The sequence below is a fragment of the Cladophialophora carrionii genome (assembly GCF_000365165.1).
Source record: "Cladophialophora carrionii CBS 160.54 unplaced genomic scaffold supercont1.2, whole genome shotgun sequence".
NCBI classification, from domain to species: Eukaryota; Fungi; Ascomycota; class Eurotiomycetes; order Chaetothyriales; family Herpotrichiellaceae; genus Cladophialophora; species Cladophialophora carrionii.
The window spans coordinates 3,163,114-3,182,505 of record NW_008481827.1 but is presented as its reverse complement, the minus strand read 5'-3'; the positions used below and the strand labels follow the sequence as shown (position 1 = coordinate 3,182,505).

General features: G+C 55.3%; 7 protein-coding genes across 7 annotated transcripts; 2 read left to right on the top strand and 5 right to left on the bottom strand.

The window, feature by feature from the left end:
* Positions 1-244: 244 nt before the first annotated feature.
* G647_03217 (uncharacterized protein) lies at positions 245-2,156 on the bottom strand (the record flags this gene model as incomplete). The annotated part of the gene is made up of 3 exons (XM_008727563.1): positions 245-1,345; positions 1,414-1,775; positions 1,862-2,156. The coding sequence occupies 3 exons, from the start codon at positions 2,154-2,156 to the stop codon at positions 245-247; spliced, it is 1,758 nt and encodes a 585-aa protein (XP_008725785.1).
* A 1,545-nt stretch (positions 2,157-3,701) lies between these two features.
* Positions 3,702-5,984, top strand: G647_03216 (uncharacterized protein; the record flags this gene model as incomplete). The annotated part of the gene is made up of 4 exons (XM_008727562.1): positions 3,702-3,877; positions 3,937-4,432; positions 4,749-5,137; positions 5,243-5,984. The coding sequence occupies 4 exons, from the start codon at positions 3,702-3,704 to the stop codon at positions 5,982-5,984; spliced, it is 1,803 nt and encodes a 600-aa protein (XP_008725784.1).
* A 989-nt stretch (positions 5,985-6,973) lies between these two features.
* On the top strand, positions 6,974-8,175 carry G647_03215 (uncharacterized protein; the record flags this gene model as incomplete). The annotated part of the gene is made up of 2 exons (XM_008727561.1): positions 6,974-7,783; positions 7,873-8,175. The coding sequence occupies 2 exons, from the start codon at positions 6,974-6,976 to the stop codon at positions 8,173-8,175; spliced, it is 1,113 nt and encodes a 370-aa protein (XP_008725783.1).
* Positions 8,176-11,060: 2,885 nt separating this feature from the next.
* Positions 11,061-12,056, bottom strand: G647_03214 (uncharacterized protein; the record flags this gene model as incomplete). Its single annotated transcript, XM_008727560.1, has 2 exons — positions 11,061-11,506; positions 11,621-12,056. 2 exons carry the CDS (start codon positions 12,054-12,056, stop codon positions 11,061-11,063), a joined length of 882 nt encoding a protein of 293 aa, XP_008725782.1.
* A 1,773-nt stretch (positions 12,057-13,829) lies between these two features.
* Positions 13,830-15,182, bottom strand: G647_03213 (uncharacterized protein; the record flags this gene model as incomplete). Its single annotated transcript, XM_008727559.1, has 1 exon — positions 13,830-15,182. One exon carries the CDS (start codon positions 15,180-15,182, stop codon positions 13,830-13,832), a length of 1,353 nt encoding a protein of 450 aa, XP_008725781.1.
* Positions 15,183-16,328: 1,146 nt separating this feature from the next.
* G647_03212 (uncharacterized protein) lies at positions 16,329-17,672 on the bottom strand (the record flags this gene model as incomplete). The annotated part of the gene is made up of 1 exon (XM_008727558.1): positions 16,329-17,672. One exon carries the CDS (start codon positions 17,670-17,672, stop codon positions 16,329-16,331), a length of 1,344 nt encoding a protein of 447 aa, XP_008725780.1.
* Positions 17,673-18,551: 879 nt separating this feature from the next.
* On the bottom strand, positions 18,552-19,280 carry G647_03211 (uncharacterized protein; the record flags this gene model as incomplete). Its single annotated transcript, XM_008727557.1, has 1 exon — positions 18,552-19,280. The coding sequence occupies one exon, from the start codon at positions 19,278-19,280 to the stop codon at positions 18,552-18,554; it is 729 nt and encodes a 242-aa protein (XP_008725779.1).
* Between the last annotated feature and the right edge of the window lie 112 nt (positions 19,281-19,392).

Below are 19,392 nucleotides of genomic sequence, written 5' to 3'. Positions count from 1 at the left end.
CTTCAAGGCTCATTAGCACCTGTGTTCCACTCTCCCCAGGGGAACGGAAGGATTGTGGCATTTGATACATAAATAGCAATTTGATGGTTGGATCGGCCTTCGGAATGAGGCGCTACAGTACTTCTTATCGAGTGATAAATTCATCAAAATTAAATCATCACCATGGTCAATCAATACAGTTTTGGATCCCTCAAGTCAGGGCTGTGTCGGCGATCCACCAGCCACAGGTGAGTGAATCCCTCGCTCACGACAGTAACATTGTCGACGTCAGATAGTATGCCTTGTCTGCGTTCCGATCATGGTCAGCCACTGCAGAGCCGTTTCCCAGCCACCCCATCGGCTTGTCGTCGACGTATGCGTAGTCAAAGTCCTCCCACCGCGGACTCTCCAGGGCCTTGATGGCGTGCAAGCTCGAGCCCGGCCACAGAGCAGTCACTCGTCCCTCGGTCTTGTACCACGACGAACATTCCTCGCTGTAGACGGTCCGCCGGTGGAATTCGTCCGTGAAGCGCGTGAAGCCGTCCACTTGACTCTGGCGAGGTCGGACGGTGCGGATGTGCTCGGTCTGTAACTTGGCGAGCATCTTGGCGCAATAGTCGACCAGCCGTTCGATGATGATGAGCAAGTTGCCCGCGCCGACGCCCGAGTTGGGCCCCAGCAGCATGAAGAAATTCGGGTGCGTGTCGACCATCATGGAAAGATAGGTGGATGTCTTGGGCCGCCCGTCGGCGCGCTCGAACAGGACTTCACCGTCGAGACCGTAGATCGGGAAACGGTTGGTGAAGTGGGTGTTGAAGCCCGTGGCGCAGACAATGGCGTCCACCGCGCGGTGCTGGCCGTCGACGGTCATAATGCCCGTCCGGGTGACCTGCTCGATCTTGGTGGGGATGACGGCCACGTTGTCTTCCGTCAGGGCCTCGAGGTATCCCGGGCCGGGCGTGAGTCGTTTACACAGCGGCGAAAACGCCGGCAGGATGTGCTGGAGGATCTCGGGCTTCTTGGCCAGACGCTGGGTCATCAGCGATTCGAAGTAGCCGCGGGCCATCTTCTGCATCTGACTGCCTCGCAGGGTGATCTCGTGGTCGCTTTGCACCGTGGTCTCGACCTGTTTTCGGTACGCGAGGTACGATGCCGGATCGCTTTTCCAGGCGGCGATCTCGTCCGGGCTGTACGAGAAGTTGCTGCTGCCCTGTGCGCCTCTCTTCTCGAGCTCCTGCGCCGCCATGGGCGTGGCAATCCATGTCTTGCCTCGGACATAGTGATCCAAATGTTTCACCACGGGCTGAAGGCTAGGGACAATCTGGATGCCGGACGATCCGGCGCCGATGACGGCAATGCTTTTGTCCTGTTGTTGGCGCCCTACATCAGCAACAGATTACATCGTGACCTGTCTCACAGCAGGGCCGTTCGTACCTTGAAGTCGAAGCTCTCATCCCAGGCCGCGCTGTGCATCAGCTTGCCTTCAAAGCTGTGCAAGCCCGGGATTGAAGGCCACTCCCATTGATTCAAGATCCCCGTGGCCGTGATGAAGACGTCGCATGATTCTGTGATGATGGATCCTCCGTTGGAAAGATCCTCCACCTTCAACTCCCATCTGGCTCCATCTTCGTGCCAGCGGCCTTCGATGACTCGGTGGGAAAACTTGATCAACCGGCGGAGATTGTACTTCTCGGCGACACGCTGCCAGTATTTGAGAATCTCGGCCTGGGAGGCGTAGAACTGCGACCATTCCACATTGGACTCCCAGGACAGCTGGTACGTGTGGGCGGGGATGTCTGTTTGTTTGTCGGCCCCTGTGTTAGTGAACCAAAGCCTGAACGACACCGTGGTACCTCGTACTTGTGGGGACCCAGCAACCTACCGCACGCGCAACCGGGATAGCGATTCTCGACCCATGTGCCGCCGACATCTTCATTCTTGTCGTACAGTTCAATATCCACGTCTCGCACCATTTGCTGGAGCTTGATGGCCGCGATGATGCCAGAGACGCCCGCGCCGGCGATGCGCACCTTGAGGGGCCTGGCACTGTCGACCGGTCTCTCCGCGATGAGCGATCCAACATGGCCGCCGCCTCCGTTTGTGCTCTTCTCTAGGGCGCCGAGCCGTGTATGGTTGTCAGCCTCATTGGTATTTGACAGTCCGTTCGTGTGAGCCATGGTAACCAGGCGCAACCACGGATGACGGTGCTGTGTGAGGACGTGTACGATATGTACTAATTCTCGCCATCTCAACCGTATCCGTCCTTCGCGAGAATTACTCGTTATTTATCGTGATCTGGAGAGCGGCCACTTCACGACCGCTCCCTCCCACGCCGCTGTGGCATCGTCACTTTCTCTGCTGGCAACCGCTTGCCGGCCAGGAGCACCGTCCGCTACGCCCGTGGCGGCATCACTTTCACGGCAAGCAACTTTCCACGACCGGAGTGCGCGTCCGCAGGAATGGTGTTGACAGTCTCTGTTCCGTACTCGGTACAGACCACCAGGGCATCCCTTGCGGGCCGCCATAGCCGCGCCCGACGAGCACTTTGCGGCATTTCTTTGCCGCAAGCTTGACGCCACGCCCATAGCCAAGAGACTGGGGGGCTGGGCTGGGGTGCTGTTCCGCCCTGCTGCACCCCGCGACTAGCCCCAGGAAGTTCAATCTACCCAGTACCCTCCTCCGCCCTGGCCAGTGAGACACGTCGAAATGAATTTACATCATGCCGCGGCCTCATAGACCTAATTCCCTCCGCCTCGGTGGATCTGGATCTGGATCTGCGCCGAATACTGGGGGAAAAGGTCAGGACCACGTTCGGGTGTTGAGTTGATGTACTGTACAAATATGGCCTGCGGCCCCCTTTGGCAAGCAGCATTCCCGCAACCCTCGACATTATCAGCTCCTGCTTTGATTCTTCACTACACCGTCTAAGTACACGTCCGGTCCCGCAAGAGCCTGCAAAGGAAGGATGACTCCGCAGCATCGTGGCGATCAGCCCAAAGCTCGGAAACGCGGAGTGCTTGCCTGTAAGCGAAGATTCAATGCATGATCCCCTACCGAACCATGAGCCATGCGGCCTTGATTGCCGACTACTAACGGTTTGTGTCGCGTGTGTTGAAAGGCGAGAGCTGCCGGCGAGACAAGCGCAAATGCGACGGCGCCAGGCCGACATGTGGGACGTGTTCGCACCGCAGCATCCATGCCAACTGCGTCTACGAGAGACCAGGAAGTCGAAAATCACAAGCTCTACGGTAATCGGGTCTCTGCTTTGGCGTTGGCGAAGTCACGCCAATACTGATATAGAAAATTAGACAGATCGAACTCCTGGAGCGTCGACTGGTGGAGTTGGAAGGCAGGAAAACACCACTCTACGCCGCTCCTCCTCCTCCAGCTAGCATCACCGCGCGACCATCCTTACCGACCACCAAGCCGGATTGGGAGTTGTTCGAGCCGTCTTTGTCCGGCGCCGGATTCCAGGGCCAGGCTGACGAAGATGAGCATGGCTCTCATCAACCGACCCGTCTGTCGTCGTCACAGAGGGCTTCTGGTGAAACTCAAGCGCAACACAGCGAGCTTGACACGAGACTTGATCATCGAATCGACGAGAATGAGGTCTCTCAGAAGACACTCTCGCCCATCGCGAACTCGGTACGCAAACCGGTCGACGCCTTTCCTCCCAGCATTGCTAACCCGGGCAGGACGCAATCAGTGATCGTGTCGATGGCATGGGTGCCGTTCCTGGCGATATCACGGAACTGACCGACCTTGATGCTGAAGAGATAGGCTATTTCGGAAAGTCGTCGACTCTGTCCTTTGTTGCCCATGTCCAGAAGCTTCTGGTCAGCTCCAGGCCGATTCCCTCGGCGGGCCAAAGTGCAAACCCCACACAGCCAGCTCGAAGGTAATTCTCAGAACTTCTGGCTTTCAGGATTTTGTGCCGCTAACCATGCACCATGGCAGAGCTCTGCCGACAGTGGTGCCCAGCGAAGAGTACAGCGTCCCGCCGCGAAAAGAAGCTGATGCCCTCCTTCACCGCTTCTGGAAGAAGGTCTATCCGCTCTACCCGTTTCTCGACCGTGACCAGTTCCACCGTCAGTACAGCGAAGTCTGGTCGTCCAGTCCTCCGGAGGCGTTGACATCTTCGACGGTGATCGAGTCATCGTCGTTCACCGAGCACGCCGGTCGTCGTTGCCTACTGCAGGACAAAGTGCCCGACTCCCGGAGGTTTCACATTCTCCTGAACGCCATCTTCGCCGTCAGTTGCAGCTGTGATACACCCAATACGGGCCTGTCGCAGGCCCATCGTGGAGAAATCTACTGGCAACGGAGCAAAAGCTTGTTGGAGCTGGACTTTGATATCTTCAACCGGCCAAATCTCCAATTCATCCAAGCCTTGCTGTACGCAAGTATCTACCTGCAAAGCTCCACAGAGCTTACCGGCGCCTGTTGGAATCTAGTTGGTGTCTCCATCAGGATGGCCCAGAGCGTTGGCCTACACAATCGAGGCAGCCATAAAATCGAAAGCACCACCTGTGGGGACGTGGACAGGCAGCCTCGTTCACATGACACGCTATCTTGTTTGCGGTGCCGAATATGGGCTGGATGCGTGATAATGGACCGGTATGAAGACAGATTAGACTCCCTTGCGAACGTGGAGGTCCGGGCTGGCGGGCTGGCGGGCTGGCTGACTCTTTATACTGTACATCAGCACCTTATCAACGACTTACGGCCGTCCGGCCATGGTCGCCGACGTACTTGCCGAACAGCTGCAGCTACTTCCCTCGAGACCCGTCGAACCCGCGGAGGCGCTGACGCCGACCAGACCGTCCGATGACAACAGTCTTGCTTCGTTCGTGTATTCGGTCAGACTGCAGCGCACTTTGAGCATGATCACCTCGACGCTGTATGAAACTCCGTCCGGCGACGACGTCTATCTATCCGACTCGACGTCTTTTGGCATCGAGGTATTCAGGGCTCCGCATCTCATGCAAAAGATCGCGAGCGGGGACTTTCGAAGTCTCGTCCAACTCGAAGGCGATCTCTGCCACTGGGAAACGTCGTTGCCGTGGTGTCTGAGGGTGCCGGCAAGCGCGCAGCTGCTCTCCCTGGATGAAACATTCACCCCTAAATTCGACGTGCAAGCTGTCGCGCTGCGTGCTCGGTGAGTACCTGGTTAGCCGTCCGATTCCCGTTGCCGTTCCCATTCCCATTCCCATCCTCAATTCTCGGACAGTCAGCTCACGGGTTTGGTTTGGTATGCTCGCAGTCATCTCTACGCGCACATCCTCCTGTTTAGGCCGATCCTGCTGCATCACGCCCAACCTGGAGGTGGCTTTCGAGGCAGAAAGGGACATGACGCCGGAAGTGACGATGAGGATATCTCGTCGGCTCTAGGCCGCGCGTTGGTCAATCATGGAGTGCACATGTGTATCAAAAATGCCCAGGAGCTGGTGCTGCTGCTTGAATGGGTTCACCGGGCCTACCTCGAAGCCATTCCGGAACCATGGTACGTCATTTTCTGGCTGTACACCTGTGGCATGGTCTTCCTGCTCGACCGGCACTGCAACATCAGTGGCAATGACTGTATGTCGTTCTGGAACCCGTGCCTCGACACTTTGCGGTTATACCAGTCCACGCACCGCACAGCCGTCCGCTCACTGAAACTCCTCGAGCTGAGCGAGAGGAGCCTTTTCCCGGCTCCTCGCGCTCAGGCTCGGGCTCAAACATCGACCTCAGTCGCGCCACAATCCCAACAACCTGTCCATGGGCCTGCGCAGGGCTCTGCAAGGTATCAGATGGATGCCGCTGGGGGCGGCGGCGTCAGAGTAGGCCTCAACCCTGAGACATTGTCGCCGGTCGCAGAACAGCCGCACAGCATAATCACGTGGAGCGAACCGGAAGGAGAATTGCCCAGCCTTTGCCTCGACGATCAGATTGACTTTGCTTGGCTGGGGACTCTGCCCTTTGAGTTTAATTCTGATGAGCATCTTGACGAGCTTTGGTCATGAGGACAATGGTGACATGCCGTAGACTGTCACAGGAGCAAGCTCGGCAACACTGACGGTCAATCTACATCTTTCTACCGAAGCCACTCGGAGAGATCAATGACTTGGCCTTGGAGCTCTTCCCTCGCGCTGCAGAAGATCGTAGTGCCTTCGTCCACATATGGTTCTGCGGATCGGATATGGAGATATGGTTGGGGCTTGGCTCTGACAATGTGTCCGTAATGTCCATGAAGCTTGCGGTAGTGATATGGTTTTTCACCACTAGAGGTAACTTGGGGCCTCTAGCGGCCTATGGACGTTGAGATCCATGATCCTGTATTGTGCGCAAGTTGAATACAATGACAAAGAACGAAGCCAGGGACTGGACGCAAAGAAAGAGGAGTCCATGAGCGAAGAGTGATGGAGAAGGGAAGATGACTTGGAAGTGAAGCCAAGACAGACCATCGGCCGCAGTCGCGACTGTTGGAAACGCGTCTTTCGCGTTCACCCGTTTCTTTCACTTTCACTTTCACTTTCACTTTCAACTCTTCAGACCAATCTCAGCACTGAAATAACAGGTTCACACCTGCCACAATGGATCGACATCGCCTGAAACGTTCTACACTCGCTTTCCGTGTCCCGTTGTCCCAGATGTGCGAATTCAAACAAGCAATCGTATGCATATCTCGCCGCATGGACTGCCACCGGCACCACCAGATTCAAAAATGTTCTGCTCATCACGTGCTTAGTAGGTAGTGAACGTGAAGGCTTCCCACCACTTCCAAGGTGGTACGACCTTCTAAGTGGTCGACCATATCTTCATCTCTGGTTTTAGTTGTGCCCTGTGCATCTGCCTGCATGGTCTACGCGGCCAGGCCCGGAATGTCCCTGTCCTCCTCTTCAAACTTTGCACTTGTGAAATCTTTTCTGTCGAGAAGTAGAAGTCTTCTCTATCAAGAGGGAAAAGCCTGGACTCCCATGCTTCGGCTGCAGAGCAACGCGTACGATGCACAATGTCGACGAGCTACAACTCCGCCATTTCCGGACCGCTCACACTCATGACACTCCCAGCAGAGATCCGGGTCCAGATCTGGGAATACGCAATCCCCCAGCGGTGGTGGTATTTTGCAGGGCCCTACCGCTTCGATTGCCACGATCACAAGAAATGTTCGAATGCGCGTAAGGAAGACAACCCATCAAACCGTGGCGGCTTATCCGACCCGCGTTGTCGGTGCGAGTTCGTCAAGCTACACAACGAACGAGTATCACTGTCGCTGCTGTGCAAGCGCGCCTTCCCCGAAATCAGATCCGTCCTGTCCAAGGCCAGTATCACCTACGAGACCCACCATTTCATGAATGTCCACCTGCCTTCGAATTGCTTAGGACAAGTCGAGGAATTTATCATTCCATCGAATTGGCTGGCTTGCTGTGGTCCAAAGAGCCACTTCGAGAACGTGGATCTGGCAAGCAGTTACCCAAACTTGAAGCGCATCTACCTGAAGCCAGATTTCACTGGCAGCTGGGGCACGATCAAGTTCTCCGACGCCATCATCGACCACATCCACAGACGCCTCCACGATCGCAGCGGACGATCTCAGGTGGACAAGGTCGACCTTCTGAGCAGTGTACACACGCAACATCTCAATAACGGCTACACCGAACAATTCTACGAGACTCTGGCCATCCTGTTGGACTCTGACATCGCGGTGCACGCTTCGTATACTTATCGGCTCCAAGTCACCGAGAGGCAGGGATGCCGGGCTAGTCTAAGGAGACCCCGAATCGTTGCGCCCAAGATTCTGCTGAACCAGAGAATCCACACGGTACGAATTTTCCTCTGTCAGTTCCGTGAAACGCACTTAAGTGTACTCTGAAGACCGCTCTCCAACTAATTGAGCCATACATTATCTAGAACGTGATCTGGGACAAGAGCGGCATCCGACTCGGCGAGATCCCCAGTCTCAAGCACGAGTGGTGGTACGACGAGTGGGTTGACGCGACCCCAACTCCCAGGAATATGTGGTATGATTCACGCTGCCACGACTTCGGCCACGGCGGGTGGCGCGTCCAGACGCTTGGGCCGGGCGACATAATGCGCACGACTGTCCACTGGGCGGCAAGGCCACGATCGGACGAGCCCCGGTTTGAAGTGGGCATAATCAGGGATTACAAGGAGGTCTACCACGGACATCCTCTTCTGTACCTTGGCTCTTGAGAGCTCTCTCCCATCTGCGCAGCCCGAGCAAGTGCGATATCCTCAGAATTTTTAGGGTGGAAAGAATGTGAAAGGAAACCGAAAAATAACGGCGATGTCCGGGTCTCTCTTTCTGTCGCTCGCTTTTGTCAGTTGAATAAAATGGTATGTACCGTAACACACAAATAGCACCGTTCGCTGTTTTCAACGCGCTCGACCAACCGTTGCGTGTCGCGTCGTGCTCCGGTCACTCGATTTCCCCTCACCACCAAATCTTGATTGCACAGATATCCTGGTCCTCCTCCCATCGAGCTCCGTGATAGGCAGGGCGGCCTTCGTTGACCCAGACGTCCCACCACCCACTTGCCACGCCACGTGCCTGAGCTTACTTCCCTACAAACACCCAAGTCTGCCGTTCAGCCAGATGTTGCCAGCTCCGCGGTTTTTCTCGCTCTCCATCTTCCTGCCTCTATACCTCACATCCGCAAAGTCAGTGACTCGCTATTCAAGCCGCAGTATCGGGAACACGGGGACGGCAGACACACTCCTGGCTGGTCCTCCTTGCAGAAGTCAAGATCAGTGAGCACCACTGTGTGTGTGTGTGTAAGCCCCACTCCAGCATCAGCGATGGAGAGGGAAGTAGAATGAGACGGCGTTGGTAAGCTTGTTCCTCCTCAGCAATCTGCGTCCGGCACTTTGCTGCGAACCTGCCATTTCCTCTCAAAGACCTACGGCACTCGAATGACGATACGGGAGCTCTCGATCTTGATATAACTGCATCGATGTGCTTTCATACTTGTCTTTGTCTGCCTTCTTCTCATCATAATCTCGTGACCGCCGAGTTATAGAATTGCCTCTCAACTTTGCAAATATTATGCCCGCTGGAGGCCGAATATGTCGTGTTCATTGTCCCACACTCATCCAGCTCGACCAGTCCGCGGAAGACACTTCACGGCGTAGATCGGGTACCGACGACAGCCGGGGACCGTCTTTGTCCCAGATGAAGTCCTGCATCGTGTCAGCGGAAGAATGCGGCATTATACCAGGATGATGATCAAACGCACACTTCTGAACAAAAACCGGGCTTTATATCTGGCATTGGACTTAAAGTCCAAGGGGCAGCCGAGCATCTTCAGAAGACCTTCGGTAAGATAGTAAGGGAACTCGAATCTCACATTGTGGTTTTCGATCGCGTCGATGATTCGTTGGAGTGCTTTTCGTAACGATTCCGTACCGGACTCCTCAATTTCGGTACATATCGCTGATGCCAAATTTTCGTTGTCCTCCAGCGAGGGGTCCTTGGTAGGGTCTCGCAGGCGCTGCTTTGTGTATGCTAACATGGTCTCGTCCGATTCGATGACTGGGAAATCCCAAGAAGCCATACCGAGTGCGTCATGGTCACTGATAGCTTCGCGGGCCACTTTCTTCAGCTTCGGCAATTGAGCGAAGTCGAGGGTGGAAGATCGCGACGACTCGTACACAGAACCGTCCAACCGAATTTCGAACGGGAACTGGTGGCTCCGCACCATGATCTCGACGACTCTCGGCCAGTATCGTTCTGGAAGGTAGAACAAGCTGCAATGTCGGATGACGATGGGCACGGTATTCAGGACATGCTGGAGCTCCCTGCGGATGCCTTTGGACGTCTTTAACGGGCCGGCGTGGTTCGTTCCGCAAGGACATAGACATGGTTTTGTTCTGTTTTTCCAAGGTTTCAAAGTCCCCCGAGGGGGAAGGTCTTGAGGACAGGGCAAGTAAAATGTCTTGTCGACGCAGTTGATGTGGGGGTAGACAAACTGCCAGATTTTGATCCGGATCTCTGGTGGCATGTTCAAGAGTGTGGGTGTTCGATGTGATCCGTCTTGCGTGTCCATCTTCCAGGTTGAAGCTTGATGAATTTTTCGTCAGATAATAAATTCGCACGCCGAAGTAGAACGACCGGGGGGGTGAGTTGAGGAAGGGTCAATGAATCAACGTTGCTGCTAATGAAAGCGCAACCTTCACCATTCACCGACGGCCTTTGCATGCTCTATCGCAAAGAGAGAGCTTGCGATGGTCAGCCTTCATGAATCCTTGGAGGCACAGAGAAAAGGCTCGCGGAATAGGCAATATGCCTCGGACTAAAGCAATGAAGAATGGAAAGAGGAATGGCTGGTTTGTGAACAGTGCCAAGGATGACGTGTGCCGAGTTTCCTTATGCGTTTTGCGGCGTTTCATCTTCGAGCCTCTCATTCTCACTTCATTGCACGTACAGTGTATGATCCCAGTCCACAACCCACATCACACTGAGAGGATTCTAGAGATATAGGATCCGATGTGGGGATGTGGTTTGTCACGGTCTAGTGTGCAGACCATAAAACACTCATGTATCACGCAGCACCTGATCAATCTCCGAGTATCCCAAGCGTTACCGTGAATTTGACAACCAGAAATTGCACTGGAGTCGAGAAGTGTAAGCAGATGCTGAGCAATACCGACTAGGTAATGAGAACAAATACCGAGGCCATTCCAAAGAGCTCGAGTGTGTTTTGACAGGCTCAACTGACAATCAATGGACTGATTCACCAAGCTGACTCTGGCCGCACCGATCGCTTCGTATCTGCTTACTGCATGGTTCGCCGTGCCGCCTTCCTCTCGACCAGTCCGTGACACCTATCAGCAGAGCAGAGCATCAATTAAAACAAGTGTTCCAGACTCCGAGCTCCAAGCTCTGATCTATCTCCCAAGACCGACAACGGGACAGCGCCAGTACCACGCCCTACGTCCCGTCAGAAAGAATAGTCGGTACGATTCCAAACTTCCTCATAGCAGCTGACGATTGCCGAATCACCGCCACCTCAGCACACAGAGCCACGGTAGTACGTACAGACGGCCATCTTCTCCGCCTTCGGTACTCCCACGCCCCCTTACTTCAAGCTGTAAACCGAGACCACCCTCCTCACGGCCCGTCCTCTGCCGCCCTTCAACAAGGCATTTAGCTCACTAGGATGCACGAACGCAAACAGCAGCATCGTAGCAAGCATCAACACCGCGTCAAACACATACAAAAACCACTCATGTGAGATCAAATACCCATCATTTCCCTGCGCGTACTCGACCAGTCGAAAGAGCGAGCGGATCCAGATGAGCCAACTTCCCCCATACAGGACGTGCAGATGTTTCTTCCAGACTGACGCGATGGTGATATCGGCAAGTACACGCGCCGAGGGCCTCTTGTGCATGCGGTAGTGAAACACCGAAGCCACGACGATGAAGAAGGTGAAGAAGATGATCTGGAGCACGAGGCCGCCGATGATGATGTTCTCGCCTCGTTTCATCGAGTCTTCGGATCCGCCGGCCATGATCCCGCCGCCTAGAGACGCGAACGACAGGTTAGTATTGCTTGCATCGTAGTGCCATGCGATGCCATGCGACGATCACGCCCGTAAAAACCAGGTCAGGAACAGGGCTAAAGGGCACAACTCACCAGAACTCTGCATCAAGAATGAAAACACATCCCCCGCGACAAAGATCTTGGTCAACCATCTCGTGTTGATGAGCGACCGGCTCCCCCCGTCCGTGAGCTGCATGATACGGCTCAGTTCCATGTAGATGCTCGCGGCGAAGAGGGCGGGCGCCACGAGGATCAGCACCGACTGGATGACGTACCCGCCGACGCTCCAGTCGGGAGTCTCCTGCGCGCCGATCGCGCGGCCGATGTAGCCGACGCTCTCGAAGAAGCCGCCCACCACGAAGGGGATGAAGAACCATGTCCTCGTGCGGATGAGTTGGTATAGGTGCAGGGAAGAGGCGGCGAAGAAGAGCGCGATGAAGAGGATGGCAGGGCCGAGCGAGGGGTCGTAGCGGTAGAGTCTGAAGTCGGAGTCGGGGGTTGAGGTCGCGTTCGACGTGGCTGTCGCCATGATGAATTTCCCAGAGAAGGCGAAGGAGAGGGGAATGCGTCTTTGTTAAGAGAAGAACACAGCGGGAGCGTACAAGACGTGCTCGCGAGATTAAAAAGGAGTAGAGAACGGGCACACAAGATGGGTGAGTTCGAACCCAGAAGATGGAGCACCGCAGGTACGTAGACACCAGAGTGTAGGTGAAGATGTGAGAAACAACAGGCACAGACCCGTTGTCCGCATATATACTGACCTACCTACCCACCCACGAGGTACTGCGGATTGTGAACAGCTTACCCGTTTGCCTGCTTGCGAACCCGATAACCCAGTAGCCCAGTAACAACCGACTTGAGAAGGACCCATGGACCTATCTCTAAATCTCCAAATCTCTCCATTTGGATGCCATGGCCATCCTTGTCTATGTATATCCCGATCTGCACCTACGTCTCCTCCATCATCTGCATCAATCACTCAATTCACTCAATCAATGCAATGTGAAAAGCCGCCTGCCCTCCTTCCTCGTAAGTACGTACCGCGTATTCAGCCAGCCAGCCAGCCAGAAACACGACGCGACGCGCACGACGCACACGACGCACACGACCCAACTCTCCGTATACGTACCTTACCGTATACTCGGTTCCTTGTTTCCGCGTATTTAACGTGATCCTTCTGTGCCGTGCCGTGCTGTGCCGTGCCGTGCTGTGCTACGCTACGCTAAGCTGTACGTGTAATGTCCTTGCACTGCGCAGGACGAGCGTGGTACGGAGGCACTCTACTCGTATACGAGGATTCCATAAGAGGAAGACCGTAGGAAGAACCTAGGACTCCGTCCCGAGTATTCCCTACTGGGTAAGGTAGGTAACGAAGACGAAGGAGGGACGTCGAATACCATAATGACCGAAATCAGCCTCCCCCCGGGTGCTAGGTCCGCGGAAACGAAGGCGGGGCGGGGCGGGGCAACCACACGGGTTACGCGTAAATCCGTATTCGGCTGACTTACCTAGTTGGCTTGGGGGTCGTATTCGTCTATATATCCACAGGGCTATAGTACCGTGACACGCGGGAGTATATAGGTACATAAAGGTAGTGAAGGTAAGGTAGGCACGCACTCCGTAGTACTCAACCCCCTGCGAGTCTACAAGCATTCAGCCTTGCCTTGCCCTTAATTACCTTTCTTCGACTTGCCTCGACTTGCTTCGCTTTGCTGTGCTGTGCTTCACGTTGCTTACTTTAAATAACACAGCTGGCGAGCCCCGGTCAGAGTTGGGAGATCTTCATCTTGAGTCAAAGTACGGAGTACACCGTATTCCAGACTCTGTGCGGGAAGAAACCAAAGACAGCCTCAGACCGTGGCCGTCGGTGAATGATCAACTCGATCAAAATTGCCACTTCTCAACCCGCGTCGCAAGCAATGAAATTGTCACTTCTCAACTCGAGCCTTGCAACTACGCCTCACTGGACATTCAGGATCGTGCAATTGCAATGGCCAAGGATAACCTGGTATCATAATTTCAATGGTTCTGTATCTCCTACGTCCGAATGATGAGTCAAGTCATATCCAATCTTCCTAACAATGCCGCCCGTCCTGCTTGGAATTCTATTCAATTCGTAACTCGTGGAAAGTGAAGCAATCCCTCGCTGCGAGAGAAACCCGTCAAATCAGGTGTGAGCCAAAGAACCCGGGCTCGGAAAACTGCAATGGTACATTGAATGCGTGGCTAAAGTCGCTGGTCCAACCCGGCCTCCAATGTTACATTGTAATGTGATGATATCACAATACTGATGTCGACTGATTTAGCTAACATAATCCAGCTCAGGCTGTTTGTCGGTTCGAGGTGTCCCAATCAACGAGGGTGAAAAGTTGCGAGAATATGTGCCATCGTCTGGCTCATATACACTGATGCTGTCTCGACTCATCTCGTCACCTGATTCAGGGTCGCTCTCGTCCCGGAACGGTTTGGGAATGTTCTTCAATCCCAGTCCTTCTTCGCCGTCATAGTCGTCAATAACGAGTATTGGATTCTTTTCCGCCATGTCGATGCGGGTGCTCTCGACCGGCTTGGGTGAGTCTGGCATGCTGTACAAGTACGTAGCAAGGAACACCAAAATCGAGCCGAACAGGAAGGATACTGTCGGGACAAAGTTGAAGATGAAGACCGAGGCGACAGTCGACAGGATGATCGAGAGTGAGGTGGCGAAACCCTTGAGGATGTTGTCGGCATATTTGATGACCATGGCCACGATCAGCCCACCGGCCGCCTGCACGCAGACTGTGGCAAAGACCACGGGGCTATAGCCTTGGAAGAAGCCACGTTCTCGGATTGCTTGGCCGTCCCACACAAACGTGCCGAATAGTGCAATGCCCAAACATCCAACGCTCAACTGGATGTTGCGAACCCAGATTGACGAGCTCTGGCCGTTCTTCAGCACCTTCTCGAAGTATACGCCCGCAAACCCCGAGCAAACACAGGCGACGGCCACGGCCAATATCCCCACCATGTAGTTCCCTTGCTGCGCAGTGGTTTTGGTCGTTCCGCAGGGGATTTGTACGCACGAAACGCCTGCCGTAAGAATGACCAGCGACAGCCACTTCTTCGCCGACAGGGTCTGGCCAAGCATCAACACTGCAAACAATGCCGTGGTCAAGATCTTGCACTGATACGTGACCTGGAAAGTCGCGGCATCGAGGTTGGTGGCCGCAACAAACTGCAAGTTGTTCTGCAAGGTATAAAGGACGGCGGGCACGAGGAGCTTGAAGAAGCCACTCTTGACGCTGAAGATATCGCTCCACAGGTGCTTCAAGCTATAACCCGGTTGGCTCGCGGAAGGATTCGATTCGTCCGAGAGGGACGGTAGTTGTGAATAGCGGTACTGATGGCGTTGTTCGTTGATGTGGACTGATAGGCATATTAGGCATTTTAGGACTTCTGAAAGTACGACGGCGGTCGAGCTCAAATATCTCGGACCAGGTAGGATTCGGGAATATCGCATCAACAGAACGAGCGACGAGTTCTGGACGACGAGGGTGAGGAGGGAGGCGTATTTCGTAGGAACACCGTAAATGGTGGAGAGTGCGTCTGTGTAGGCTTCTGTCAATTCCATACTGCCTGGCTTCAAGCCGCCAATGCACATACCTTTCGAGGCCATCTTTCGTGGGGTCGCTGCCGTCGAACTCGGATAGGATGCTGTAAAGAGGATTGAGGTATGAAAAAAGAGACGAGGCGCAAAACGAGTGACTTGGGTGGTTAATGAATGACGACCGTGATGGTAATGGTGTTTTAACGAGTGGCAGAGCTATCAGCTCAAAAGCACAGGTACAAATGCAAGGGATTCATTCCGTTATAGTGACATGACGCACGAAGAATGCGTGAGAGAGCAGTCTCTCGGGAACGCAAAAGGTCTCTGCTTCTGTGCCTGGATGATGTTATGGAACAACAGAACACATTCCAGGACTGCCACTGGTGGTGTAGTGTGGTGGTGGGATGAGGAAAGGGAGTGGTGAAGGATCGGTAAGGTGCGGCTGATGACTGAGTCAGGGACCACAAAACGGTGGAGGCGCGAGGTTGGATGGCGCCACGAGAAATTAAGGGCGGACGAGCTGGCGCCTGGCCCTCATTCTTGCGGTCCGCTTTGTACTCCGTACTCGTACAGCATCAGTCTTTGAGGGATGGCGTCACGCGTCGCGATGTCTTTGTGCCTTACCGGAGGATTAGTAGCTTATCGCCGCTTGAGTTGCGTGTCAATAGTACCCAGGGCGTGGTATGCGGCGAGGTGTCAATGCTCACCCAGCAGGGCAGGTGGCCAGGTACAGACGAGGTACATCGTAGTCCCTACGGAGTACAAGGAAACCACGGTACCCCCGTTGTCCTGCTCAGCAGCCCGAGCCACGGATGTCGCTAGCCGTCTCGTGTGTCCTTGGCCTAGCCTCTTTCAGCTCCAGGGGGCGTGCGGGGCGCAAAGTGGGCGGCCCTGATTGGAATCTGCCGCCCGTTTTGTCGCGCTTTGTTTCGCCTCTCGCGTCAAGCTCCTCTTTCGGCATGCGAGGTTGCACCCAACGGCAGGCAAAATCGCGCAAAGAGACAGGTCATCACGCGATAGGCGTATCAATACGGGCTCTCTATCGATATCGATATGAAGACGATGCGCTAACGCGTTGTCCGTACAACGGTCACTGCCGGGACCAAGGGCTACCTCTGCCTGCGGTGCACTCCTCGACAGAGTTACTCCCTGTGCCCGTCTCGGCTTCGCTACGCTGGAACACTGCACCATAGATTCGTAACGCGCGCAATCCTGTCAATCAGCATAGCTGAAATGGAACGGATCTAGCCGGTACGGCTTCTGAACCGGCTTCCCCGTGAAGAAGGCGAGGAGCCAGTCCTTGAGCGTCAACTGAACGCTGTAGGTGCAATGCTTCATGACCCAGGCAAAGCTGGCGGCCCGCCAGATCCGCCGGCTATGCGGTTCACTGTGGTCGTTGACCTGGATCTGCCACATGGCGTTGTTGCAACTCAGCCCCGCCAGCTGCAGCTTCTCGATGGACGCGTGAAGGCCGTCCATGTACGCCTGCAGGGCGCGGAAGTCGTTGGCGAGGTCCATGGTGATCATGCCGAGCGTGAGGAGGCAGGTGAGCTGGAAAATCATTTCCAGGCGGCGTTGCTGCGTGAGTTCCGCCGTCGGCGGAGGTTGTCTGGACACGAGACCCAGCAAGGTCGAGCCTGGTCGGATGCCGAACGAGTGGATGGGTCGTGGTTCTGCCTCCTTGCCGGTGAGGTCTCTTGCCTCGCCGTCCTCGTCTTCGGCGAGTCGCGCGGTCAAAGCGTTGATGGTCGATAGGGACTGCCAGAATTCTCGCAATTTCTTCAGAAAGCCGTTCAGGCCGTGGACCAGCCTCTGCACGTCGGATTCGTCCCAGATATAGCTCTCGGGGCTGGTGCCGTAGATGCATTCGAAAAAGCACATGACGCGCGACAGGAGCACCGAGTTCACGGCCAGCGGACCGCCCGTCGACTTCAGGATCCGCCGCACGGCTTGATAGTGCATGCCCGCCGCCTCTTGAGACCCCGATCGCCGGTCAAAGGTGCCCAGGCTGATGATCGAGGCGAGCAGGTCGTCCTTGCGTTTGGGGGTCAGTTTACTGCTCAACAGCCGCACCAACTTCAACGCCTCGCCCTTGTGCCGCACCACGGCGAGCTCCAGAGATGACTTCTCCGCCTCGGTAGCGTACTTGTTCAGCGAGATGCGGTACAGCGCCGAGCGCGCCATGATGACTTGGAAACATGCCGGCGTGGTCAACGCGATGGAGAAGTTGCTGGCCACCGGGTGCGGGCGCAGGCGCGGGCTGAACCCGTACGTCGCCTTGGGATAGTAGAGCAAGTAGAAGCTGATGAGGTGCTCCTGAAAGCGGTCGAGCGTGACCGGCAGGGCAGCGAAAGGATCCAGTCGATCCGAGAAGGGCCGCACGCTGTGGCGCACAATCTCGAGCAGCTTCTCCTCGAGCGTCAGGTCCTTGAACGCTTTGGCGCGAGGTTTGGCCTTCTTGTCAGCCTCATGCCGCTGCTGCTGCTGCTGCTTGTCGGCCGGCGGCGTGCTCTTCGGCTCGATCGACACCAATTCCTTCTTGACGGGCACCAATGCCATCCTCGACGATGGCTCCATTGAACGCCAGGAGCATCTTGATGATAGAGACCGCGAGGTGTCCTCTCTGCAGATGCAGAGCGGCCACACGCTGACCGAGTCAAAGATCCGAAGTCCCCCGCGGCCAGGCGTGCAACAGGCCCAAAGCGGATGCGAGTGCTTGCTTTTCATCACACGACGGTATCACAGCCAAGAGCTGCTGGCCCCAAGAATAGCGCATGCAGCTGCATCACGACAGCCACTTTACTGGTAGAAGCAGAAGCAGGCCGGTCCTCAACAGGCTTCATCCGCCAGTCAAAGGTCCGCGGGATCGATGCAGATTCTGCCTCCCCGTCCTCCCGTCTGCAAGTCATCCAGCACAAGACGACAAAGTGGGAAGTTTGTAGCTCGAATGTGGCGAGGATCTTCAACGGCGCGCCATCCCATCAAGTGATTCGCTCTGTCTGCCTCGCTGCCCAAGGCTTAGAATTCATCAACGGTCACTCCAGTATCCCGGAAGAAGGAGCAGCCAGACATGCAAAAGACACCGCATCACCACGCTTATGCAAGGGTCGACTTGGATCACTACAACATAAAAAATCTGCCTATATCTACAGCAGACAGTCCGCAGGATGACTATCAGCGTTGTGCCTGCCAGGCTGCAGAACAGGAGGCGGTCAAGCACAGAGTTTCTTTTGCTGAGCTTATAACTCGTACGGCTAGGTGGCCAGGCCACGACCACCCAAACTCTCGACAGAGGCCCTCCCCAGGCCGGGCTAGGCATCTCGAACTCTTGCAGCCCAACATACCTGATCCATATCCGGCGTGAGCTTATACTGATAGATAGAGGGCCACAAAGATCATGCTCTTGTATCCGACGTCCGTCCTTCCTCATTTCCCTCTCTAGCTCGTTGTCTTCGGAAGCGGCGTCGGCGGCGACAGAGGCCTGTCATCCGGCCGCCTCGCAATGATATACTGCTGCTCCTCGGGCAAACACTTGGGGTTGTTCGGCTGGAACGTGTCGATCTTGTTGCTGACAATCTCCAACCCCATGGACCGCAGGAACTCAAGCTGGCCCTCGGCGCTCAGCGCCAGCGTCGGCAACATCTCCCCCATGAACGGCGCGTCGTAATCCTCGACGTACGTCTTGGTGGCATCCCAATCCGACTCGGCCCGCACGTAATTGTCCGCGGGCATTTGACCCAGCACGAGAATGCCACCGGGCTGCAGCACCTGGGCGAACTTGTACGCTGCGGCGTGGAAATCGGCGTACGAGAGCTGCAGGTGCGCGAAGATGATGAACACGCCCGCGAACTGCTGCTGGCCCGCAGGTGGTTGATACTGGAGCATGTCGGACACGACAAACGTGCCCTTGACGCGGGACTGCGCGTAGTGGACCATCTTGGGCGAGATGTCGAAGCCGAAGACCTCGAGGCCCGCGGTCGATAACAGTTGAGACACGGGCATGCCTGTGCCGCAACCCACATCTAGCACCCTCGATCCGGGCGGCAGCATGGAAATGGCCGTCTTGACACACGCCACCTTGAACGGGTTGTCATGGTAGGCCTTTTCATAGTCGATGTTGAGCGCGTCGAACGTCTCGAGGCCCGCCTGGGACCCTGCTGTGGACATGATACCCGGGGTGTGTGTGTTGTTGTTGTTGTTGTTGTTGTTGTTGTTGTTGTTGTTGTTGTTGTTGTTGTTGTTGTTGTTGTTGTTGTTGTTGTTGTTGTTGTTGTTGTTG